At 47.4% G+C, this 10,920-nt stretch overlaps 1 protein-coding gene across 4 annotated transcripts in view; it reads right to left on the minus strand.

The window, feature by feature from the left end:
• LOC101961272 (solute carrier family 23 member 1) overlaps nucleotides 1-5,780 on the minus strand; it is a 42,539-nt gene extending 36,759 nt beyond the window's left edge. The window contains exons 1-3 of one of the 4 annotated variants that reach the window (XM_078040576.1): nucleotides 5,477-5,780; nucleotides 3,706-3,938; nucleotides 471-614 (exon numbers count right to left, since the gene is read on the minus strand). In XM_078040576.1, the coding sequence (XP_077896702.1) occupies nucleotides 471-614; nucleotides 3,706-3,771 (210 nt within the window). In that variant the 5' untranslated portion in view covers nucleotides 3,772-3,938; nucleotides 5,477-5,780. The remainder of the gene's footprint in view (nucleotides 1-470; nucleotides 615-3,705; nucleotides 3,939-5,476) is intronic. The other 3 variants (XM_078040577.1, XM_040291395.2, XM_021731147.3) reach the window with 3 other exon arrangements.
• Between the last annotated feature and the right edge of the window lie 5,140 nt (nucleotides 5,781-10,920).

A 10,920-nucleotide genomic window follows, 5' to 3' on the forward strand; every position in this document is an offset into this window, starting at 1 on the left:
CCAAAATTATCAGGGTCAACTCCCTCTTGTTAGCAAACAAATCTCTTTTTCTCCCTTTTCAGGGTTGATAACTGAACTCATCACCTACCCATATTCTAGCCAAGTGCTGTGTCACTAGGCAGGGTGGCACCAGGAAGCTGTTGAGCCTAGCCCTTCTCTGACTTCATCTACATGTTGTAGACATAACTAAGCCATTGACCCCACTCCAGAGAACAATGGAACAGTCAGAGTCATTGATGTGACCAGTCAGCTCAGCATGAGGAAGAATCCTTTTGTAATTACACATTTCCATCCCCCAAATGCCCAGAGAGAGGGAGACTAAAGGGGATTGAGTTCCCCTGAAGGTCAACCATATGGAAGACATGATGCTAGCTGAAGTCGGTGGTGTTGACCAGTTTGACCTGGTTGTGTGACCTGGTAACTTGGGAGGCAGAGCTTCTTGGGACCTAGTACTTGCAGAGTGGCATTACCTGGATCCCCAAGAAGATGCAGAGATACCATGGTGGGATGTCCAAAACGCCATAGGCCAGGTGGCTACTGGGACTCTTAGACTGTCCATTCTTTCTTGTGACCTGGCCGTCAGTGTGAAAACTGAGCACTCCATCATCTGTCTGCTAGGAACAAGAGAAGGACACATGTGAGCATTTCAAGAAGAAACAAGACATTTCCTGACTCTCATTGGATGGTAGGACAGCCTTCCCAGGGCCAGAGGCAGTGGGGCAGGGATAATGGTAGCCGGCAGGTGATATAAGATCAGACTCCACACCCTGAGATTTCCTATATTGTGCATGTGCATCCCAGCTTCTGTGTCAAGGCTGGAGCCATGCAAGGGAAGAGCAGACAGGAGGCAGCTCTGTGGGGGAGAAGGTGGTAACCTCCAGGTTAGAAGATGGTAGGTTCCCTCATGGTACTTTGCATGTGCTTCCATTGCCAAAGCCCTGTTCCGAGTGTGTTTATCATAATGGACGGTTTCCATCCTTGTTCTTTCCTGGTTGTGAATATCAGGAAGAACTTACTGAAATTGCCTTCCTTGCCTTTGCAACCCCAGTCTCTCGTGCAGTTCCTGTGCTCAGTGTAGACAGGCGCACTGAATGTAACATGCCAAGGTAAAGGAGAGCAGTTCACACAGAAGGATCTAGTGTCAACAGCCAACTTGGACTCCCCCCGTTTTAACCAACATCAACTCTGAATTGTTGACCCTCTCTCCAACTCCTTGACTGTAGAGCTTACTAGCCTTGGCCAAACTAGTAAGATTTTCAAGTCTCAGTTATTTTATCTCTATAAAATAATTAACTCCTCCCTCACAGATGGTTGAGAAAGTTAATTTAATTTTCCAGTACTGGGGATTGAATCCAAGGGAGCTCTACCACTGAACTCCATCACCAGACATTTTTAATTTTTATTTTGAAACAAGACTTTGAATTTGCCATCCTTTTGCCCCAAAATCCCCAGTGGCTGGGATTATAGGCATGTGCCACCTCACCTGGCTAGAAAATCATATTGCAGGAAGAACCACATAATCCACGCCAGGAGCAGTGTAACTACCCAATAATATTAGCTATGGTATTTATTAACCTCCTTAAATGGAAGGGCTTTGAATATGGGCTGAGGCCCACAGCTGAGCATCTGACCATGGGTTGTAGGAATATGAGAGCATTGTCTCTGGTGTGGCCAGAAGTGTCAAGGCCACTAGCATGAAGATCGGCCACTCTATGTGAAGTGTCCACAGGGGGACCCTGGTCCCTGGCCAGACCACGGGGGCAGGGTCTGCACTCTTACAGGTATCTCATGGAGACATTTCTGGAAAGAATGTTGAAGTCATCCACTCCATTGCCCACCTCCATGTCTAAGTACCCTGTACTTCAGTCCAGCCTCCAAGAACATTTCTGGAGTAGGGCCACATTGTGACACTGATAGGCAGGTGCTGGGCACCTTGACTCTATGGGCTCCTTCCTACTTAAAAGAATATTAAAATTATATTTGGGGACTACATAGGTATAAAGAGGAATATATTAATAAAATAAAATATTTTCTTTGATCTTAAGTGTATTTCCTTCAACTAATTTTAAAAGAAATGAAAATTTTGTCACGGGCCTTCAAAAGTCCTAAGGCCTTGGGAACAGTGCCTACCCCACCCAGTGGATCTGTGATTCTGCTCTGCAGAAGTGGCAGTAGATACAGTGAGTTCACCACTTGTTTAGATGAGGTAGAAATCCAGAAAACTGCCAGATCAAAAGCAGGGTGTTTGTCCCACATTCTTAAGGTTAGAACTGACCCTAAGGAACATTATACAGAGCCCCCTTCCTTACCCAGGGACTCCGTCTCCAACCCTTCAGTTACTCAAGGTAAAACTTCAGTTACTCAAGCAAAAATATTAAATGAAAAATTCCAGAAATAAACAAAATGTTAGTAAGTTTTAAATTGCATGCTGTTCCAAATAGTGTGATGAAATCTCACACTCTCCAGCTCCATCCTACTGGGAAGTGAATCCTCCCTTTGTCCAGCATATCCATACATTATATGCTACCCTCTACTTAAGTATTTAGTAATTATCTTGGAAGGCTATATGGATGATGCTTGGTACCTGATTGCACATGAAAAAAAAAATCTTTTTCCAATTGAATCGGCATGGGGCTAAATTCAGAGGAATGGACTGCAGGAAGTGGTGAACTTCTGGGAACTTCTCATAAGGGGTATGCAGGAATCTGTAAGGGGCATCAGAGAAAAACAGACAGGAAAGAGAAGGAGGAGAAGGAGAGAAAAGATGTGTGACACAGGCTGATTGATTGATAATTGATTGATTGATTAACTGATTATAGAAAAGTGACTCAGAGAGGTGCAGGCAGAATACAAAAGAACTTGGACAGATGTGATTCTGTCACTTCCCTGTTCAATGACCCTAGGCACATGACTTCACCTCTCCCAGCCTCAGTCCCCCCACTTAGAGTCTGAGATAGTCATAAAGGTATCAGAGTGTGAGCTTTGTGCTGCGTGTTGCCCACGAAGGAATGAGCTGTGTCCCCTACAGCTGTCTGTCCTCCCAGCGAGTTCACTTCATCTTCTCCCATGACCTCACAAAATTCCCAGGAAGGGGAAGGGCAAAAGGAAGAAAGAACCTTGACTGCGAAAACTGGTTGTAACCTGTCCTTTATTTCCAGAAAAGGAAGAGTGGAGACCAACATCAAAGACTGTCACCAGTCTGAATTCCCAAGTTCTGTCTTTATGTCAATACAGGCCATCTGACACTTAGGGAAATCACATCTGCACTGGCTTTAAAACAACTGTTTGGGAAATTGATCCTCCATGAAATCCTACTTGAGTTTTAAGTTTAAAACTTAGAGCTGGGAAAATCTTGTCTTCCCTGAGGACACCTGGTTCTCCCTTGGGAAAAACATATGTCACTTCCAGGAAGCCATCAGCTAGTGTTGGGGGAAAGCACGGAGCCCCAGAATGACACTTTGACCTCAATGATATGCGCCTGTCCCCAAACACAATGGTTTCCCTCTCCTTTTGTGGTACTTGGTGTCTGTTTTTCTCGCCTGTTTATAAATAAATCTTTTGTTGTAAACGTCCTTAAGTCACCCATAGAAAGATGTCTGTCATAGAAACAAAACCAGCAGGACACAGTGGGACACAGTAGACTTGGAGTCTGAGTGTCAGAAATGAACCCTGAGCATCTTAGACATCCACAGAAACAGGGGACACCTGTATTGCAGAGCAGGAATTCTCCAGTGGGGGAGGGAGAGGTCTCTTCTGAGGGCATTTGTGCATGTGACCCACACAGCAGCAGAAGAAAGCCAATGAGCCCCTTCCTGGAGGAAGAATGGATTCTTCATGAAGAACACTCCAACAACAAGCACCGGTACAAAAGGATGGACACCACAACCTCTTCACGTTGACAGTGCATCTCTCTATTCCATATGTGAACTGTAATTTCACTGGAGGATTTGATACAAAGAGACGTCTACTGAGCCTTGGCGTTTTACAGCACGTTACAAGTTACAAAGTTCTTCCAGTGCATCCTCTCCTCTGAATCTCACAACCATCTCATTGTCTCCATTGACAGAAGAGGAGACAGGATCAATGAAGTCACAAGGTGTCTGCATAGTAATCCACCACATCTGCAGGTATGGAGGGCAGTTGCCCAAGGCTGTGGCCCTCGGGGTACTGGGTGGTCCTTGGCCTCCCAGGAGTAGAAGAACAAGCAAGAGGAGGCTCTGCTTCAGTGGGAGCAGCAACAATCCCCCAAGTGAGGTGGGCCCCTTGCCTCTCTGACACCATGTGTACCTGACACAGCCATCCATTCCTCCCAGGGTCCAGACCCCACCTAACACCGCCGTTCACCTACACTCAGATGAATTGTCCAGGTTTCTCCCACTGTGGCCTCAGCATCCCACCTCAGGGTCCTTCCTTACCTGGTGCCCTGCTCCAAACCCACTGAAAAGGAGATGCACAGTTGCCCAGAACCACTGCTCTCCGGGTTCCTCATGGAAGCCCAAACTCTAGGAAACACCACAGCCTTCAGGAAATGGAGGAATGGAGTCTTCAACTTATCCCCCTGAATTTTTTTTCTCTGAGAAAAATGGCAGAAGGAATCCTGTGGTGAGGCCAGCTGAGGAGCTTTTCTCTCAGTACCCCTCAGCTTTCTCAGAAGCGAGTACTGAGCACCATTTACAGAACGCTGACCAGCCATGGGCAGGGCCTGGCAACTGGGCTCCAGGGAACACTTTGTGAGCATAGCCCAGGTTCCCCAGGTTCCCCATGGCCAGTGTCCCCAGATCCCTTGGCTGTTCCTGGTTGGGGCCACAGCCCTGGCCTCCAGGAAGAGGCTCTTAAGGCCCTGCAGTGGGGGGTAACAAGAACACAGAGTTTCCTCTCAGGCCGCCCTGTTATTTCACGTGGCCCCCACAGGTTGGAAAGGGTGCTGGGGCTGGGGCTCAAGGACTGGCTGGAGAAGCCTGAGGATGCTGGACAGTGAAGAGCCGCAGTCCCTCACCCTTCCAACAGGACCAGAGTGCCTGCAAGGAGGAAGCTCATTCAGACAGTGCCTCCGAAGCATCGCCCTCTAGTGGAAGTTCTTCCCTCTGATTCTGTCCTCACTCCTTCCCAAGCCTTGGAATCTGAAAAGCCTTCTCAAAAGAGAAAGTCCAAGGCTGAGCACTCAGAAAAACAAACACTCAGTTTCAACAGAGGCCTCCTGGAGGCAAAGGGAAAGCCTTTAGCATAGACTGAGCACAGTCGGGAAATCCAGCCTTCCTCCTCTTCCCACTGCTTCCTGCCACACACAGAGGAGTGCTCAGGAAAGTCTGTCTGCTGTGATGGTCACCTGAGGTGACAGGCCCTGAGGGAGCTGAGCTTGGAAGCAGGGAGGGAGCTACCATCCCGACTGATAAAATGAACCTGAGCAGCAGGACCCCCCTGGGACTCCCCAGCCTCCTTCCTGCTCCCCTCCCCCCCCATCTCCACCAGCACTCACCAAGCTGCCATCGTGCCCACAGTTGCTGACCCCAGAGTCCATGGCAAGGTAGGTCTTCTCCTCTGGCTTCCCCTGGGGAAGCAGGACAGAGAACACTTACCAAGAGGCTGCACAGCCGCCAGACAGAGGGATTAACTTCCCAAAGCCTGACTCAGTGCAGAGGGCGGGGCTCCAGGAGGGAGGGGCATGCAGATCTGTCACAGATATCCCCTCCAGCCTCCTCCCACAGGGAACCGAGGTGCATCCAACAGTGGCAAAGCTTTCGTAATTGATAAGAGCAACAGAGAAGTTAATGATCCCCATGGCACCAAGGACATAAATCAGAGCACATTCTGGCCAGGGCGTGGCAGGAGAGAACTCGCAGGAAACCAGGCTTCAGGAGGAAAGGGGGAACAGGCGTGGGAGGAGAACAGGGAGGTTGAGAAGTTTTCTAAACTGAAAATTTTTTTGAGCTAGAATGGAAATCATCACAATGATTAATGAAGGAAAGGCGATTATCTCTTGTCAGAGCAGCAGCTACCCAGGCAAGGGTCTCACTGAAAGGAAAGGACAGGTGTCCAGGGGAGTGAAGGGACAGTGAAGGTCTGCAAGAGGGCAAGCAGGAGAAGGGTTATTTCAACATGCCCCAGCATGTCATAAAACAGTTTCTGTTCCTCAAAGGCATTGCTCTCCATCTGCAGGAGAGAAACAGTAATCCTGCCTGCACCCGTGCAAGATAACTGAAATACCAGGAAGTTATCAAAAGGAGCTTAGCAACTTCTCCTTAGGTGCCTTTAAGAGAAGGAATGCTAGCCGGGCCTGGTGGTACCCACTTGTAATCCCAGCGGCTCTGGAGGCTGAAGAAAGTGGATGGCAAGTTGAAAGCCATCCTCAGCAACTTAGTTTGACCCTATATCCAAAAAAATAAATAAAAAGGGCTGGGGAGGTGACTCAGTGGTTAAGTACTCCAGGGTTCAATCTCTGGTACTAAAACAAATAAATAGATGGATCGATAGACAGATACAGGAATGCTGTAAGACTTAAAGGGCACTCATTTTATTTTTTTAAAGAGAATTCTAGCCCCTTCCAGGTACACTGCACCAGAGGTTCTGAGTGCTTCTTTAATTTCCCTTTTTAATAAAATTCCTGCTTATTTGTTTACCTTGGCGTTTGCAGCATTCATTCTTCAACTCTCTGTAACATGAACCCTGACTCCTGCCAGTATCATCTTGGGAGCTCATCTGGGATCCCCAATCCTCCAGTGAAGTAAGTCATTTGCTCCTGATGATCTTTGATTTCACTAACTTTGGAGGAAAATTGGGTACCCATCAGTCATTTAAAAGTAATTAGTGAGTCTTAGTGATAGGTTTCTGGGTTTCTGTAGTCCCCAATCACCTGCCCTGAGGGTCAGACATGGTGGGCTCTTGTGAAACAGTTTCTTACTTTTCTACCCTGGCTTGGGGTGTGCCTGGAACAAGTAGACAGTGGCCCTGATCCTGGTCTGCCATTGGATGCCAGGATTTGGGTGAAGTTGAGAAACAACTGAGATTCTCACCAAGGCTGCTCTTCTGTGACTCTCAAAGGCCCCTCTTCTGACCCTGATTCCCAACAGCCCCTCGAGTATCCTGGGGTGGTTGGCTGATCTTGGAGCAGAGGAACGTGCCACTAGTCCAGCACCTTACATGAGCCCTGGTACCTTCTTCACACTCAATCCTCCTGAGGGCTTTCCTCATAGCTAAAGGTCCATCTGCAGAAGAGGTGTATACTATGCAGAGTTGTTTGCAGGGATGGATTTGGGATCCCTCTTCTCAATATTGAAGGGCTCCACACTTGCCAAAGATACCCCTCTCGCTGCTTCTGTGGCCCCCTTGTGCCTCCCCAGTTTCTTTGTCTGTAAGGGCATGGGAGGCACCCATCTCTTTTTGTTCCTTAGGGATCTAGGGAGACACATTCTCATTCCCTCTCTGGAAGGAAACTGAACTCTGTCCCTGTGGGTATCTCCAAGTCCACCAGAGATGCCAGATCACAGTCTGTGACTGAAATTCTTCCTCAAATTTCTCTGTGAGGAAGACATAAGGTCTGAGAAAACCTCCTCTCTTTGTCCTTCTAGAACTCCTGGGATCCTTATTGTAGATGAAAAACCCCCTTTAAAATTATCCTGTGTCCTTGATGACTCTGGTTTTACATAGTCTCCTTGGACCTGAGATTTCATACTCCGTAGGCTCAATTTCGTAGAAACGCATGGCAGAGGAGTACATCCCACTGACATTTAATTATCAGCCATCATATCTGGAAGTCCAGTAGTGGCCAGAGGAAACCGGAAGGTCCTCGAAGCCTGGCTTGTCCCTAGGATCTTTGTCACGTGGAAACTAAGACCTACACAACTTAGCTGGTAAGGTGATAACAAATTCAGTGAGTCGGGTAGGGTTAGAGGGGTGGATTGCCAACCTCTGAGAAGCTCTCCAGGGAGACGGCCCGAGGAGAGTTCAGTTCTTCTGGAGCAGACACCAGACTTCTGTTTGCTCTTAGCCAGATGGGATCTTTAGCCTCAGAGGTAGTGCCAAGTTCACCACTGGCCTGCCTACTGAAAAATTGGGACATGTTCAATTTACAGACACTAATGAAAAAGAGCTTGATTTTCTTCTGCTGCCAGTGTAATCCCAGTTGAGGTTATGGCCACCAGACCCGATGGGCTCCAGTGCAGAATTATGGCCACCAGAGGGAAGTATAAACTTGAATGCTACCTGGCAGGTGAGTTTGTTTTGTCAGGGAAGGAAGATGGTCTGAGATTCCCTATTCAGGGCTATTTTCTCTGAGGAGAACCTCAAATTAAGTCAGCAGTGTGAGCTAGACCTAGCCTACGACTACAGCCATAATGAAAGAGAAGTCTGAGGAGACACCTATGAGGGCAGAAGTCAGAAATACCCCAAGAATTCCCAACCCCTATGTTTTATTCAGTTTTTTCACTGGTGTAACTAAAAGACCTGACAAGAAGCTGGGCACAGTAGCACATATTATCACAGCCACTCGGGAGGCTAAGGCAGGAGGATCACAAGTTCAAAGCCAGTCTGAGCAATTTATCAAGGCCCTAAGCAACTTATGGAGACTCTGTCTCTAAATAAAATATTTAAAAAATCTTGGGATGTGGTTCAGTGATAAGCATCTCTGGGTTCTAACCTCAGTACCAAAGAGAGAGAGAGAGAGAGAGAGAGAGAGAGAGAGAGAGAGAGAGCGAGAGAGAGAGAAACAATTTTAGAGAGGGAAAAGTTTATTTTAGGGCTCACTTGTGGTTTCAGAGGACTCATTCCCTGTCCACAGACAGCCAACTCCATTCCTCAGCCCTAAAAGTGAGCTGAACATAATGGCAGAAGAGCACGTGGGTGGGGAAAAGCCCAAGATCTTTCATCATGAATCAGAGATTGAGCTCCATGCAACCAGGATAAAAAATATTCCCCAAAGGCATTCCCCATGATTCACCTCCTCCAGCCACACCCTGTCAGCCTTCAGTTACCACTTAGTTATTCCCCATCAGAAATTAATTCACTGATTGTGTTAAGGCTCTCCTCACCCCATCACCTTACCTGTAAACTCTCACAAATTGTCTTACACATTGGGGGACACCTAATATATAAATCATAACACCCTACTAACCCCTGCCAACAGCCCTGGCATCCTCCCTACCTAGGACCCCACACATCCACTCCTACAGGAGGACAAAGCATATTGTTGCTTCAGGAAAGGCCAGGAGGGGAATTGGGGTCAACCAAGGTGTATGTTCCTCTTTTTCTCTTCAAGACCTGAGGCAAATAAAGATGGACTTAGGAAAGTTCTCAAAGTTTCCAGATAAATACATTGAGGTGTTCCAAACTGTCAGATGCTCAGTCATACCCGGAGGGATATTGTGTGACTACCTAATCAAGTTTTGACCTCTAATGAAATGGGAACTCTTCATGGCAGCTAAGCATTTTGGAGATGATGTTCATCTCAGCTGTGTCCCTGCAGCACAGCAGAAAAGTAAATGTATCCATCTGGGGTTCAGGCAGTTCCTAGGAACAATCCCAAGTGGGAACCAAACAATGAACAGGATGACTAGAAAATGAGACATTTTTAGGTTCTGGTCCTTGAAGGTCTCAGAAGGTTGAGGCAGAAGCCTACCAGCTACTCGAAGACAATCTGAAATCCATCAAGGCCCTCAGAAGAACCCCACAACCTTTCTGGAGAAACTCGGGGAGGCATTGAGAAAGCACACCATAGTGGATCCTGAATCCACACAGAGAGACATAATTTTAGAGGGTAAATTTATTACTTGGTCAGCTCCAAACATTTGGAGGAAGTTACAAAAATTGGCTTATGGCCCTGACCAGTCAGATGATATCCTCTGAATCACAACATCCGCCTTTCCTAATGGAGATCAGGAGGAGAGGAAGGAAAGGGAAAGTAGAGACAGAAGGAAGGCTGAAGTACTGGTCCCGACCCTGAGGGAGCAGCTTGTGGGGTGTTAAAGGAGATAAATGGACTGGAAGTCAAATCACAAAAGGAACTTGTTTCCACTGGAAAGGAGGACATTACCAACCGGCATGCAATAATAGGTTTGGTGACCCCGTCAAGGCCCTATCCAATCTGTCAAGGCCCTGCAATCACTGGAGGAATGAATGTCCCCAGGGGTGCAGGCTCTCATGGTTCAGATTCCTCCAACAAGGACCAAAGGGGAGGGAGCAGAGTCAACCTTAATGACTCTAGTGACACCCATTACTACACAGGAACCCTGGGTATGCTTCTCGGTATAGAGCCAAAAGGTCAGCTTCCTTCTGGACACTGGCACCAGCTTCTCCGTACTTGTCCCTTATCCTGATCCCCCTCTCTCTGATACCATGATGGTGCAAGGGGTGTCTGGATGGCCTATCACTAGATATTTTACCCCTCTGTAAAGCTGTGAATGGAATGGAGGAGGCTTTCTCATGCGTTTCTGATAGTCCCAGAGTGCCCTACTCCTTTTGGGAACGAGATATACTCTCAAAATTTCAGGTCTCCATTTCCATGAATTTGGGACCCCAGGGTCATTATGTCTACCTCTATTAGAATGTGATATATACTCTGAAGTGTGGACCACTGAGGAAAAAATTGGGTGAGCAAAGAGTACAATTCCAGTTACAATAACTTTGAAGGACCGCTCTGTCTTCCCACACCAGGGACAGTACTCCCTGCACCCAGAGGCAAAGAGAGGGTTACTGGAAATCATTCAAAACCTTAAACAACAGGGACTCTTTGTGCCTTGCAATTGCCCCTACAATACATCCATTTGGGGAGTCCAGAAACCAGGTGGGGAATGGTGCCTAGACCAAGATCTCAGGATAATCAATAAAGCAGTCACCTCCCTCTATCCTGCGGTCATCCTCCAACCCTTATACTTTGTATCTGAGATTCCAGATTCTGCCACATGGTTCACTCTATTAGATGTAAAGGAT

Source organism: Ictidomys tridecemlineatus, chromosome 2 (genome assembly GCF_052094955.1).
Source record: "Ictidomys tridecemlineatus isolate mIctTri1 chromosome 2, mIctTri1.hap1, whole genome shotgun sequence".
Taxonomy (NCBI): domain Eukaryota; kingdom Metazoa; phylum Chordata; class Mammalia; order Rodentia; family Sciuridae; genus Ictidomys; species Ictidomys tridecemlineatus.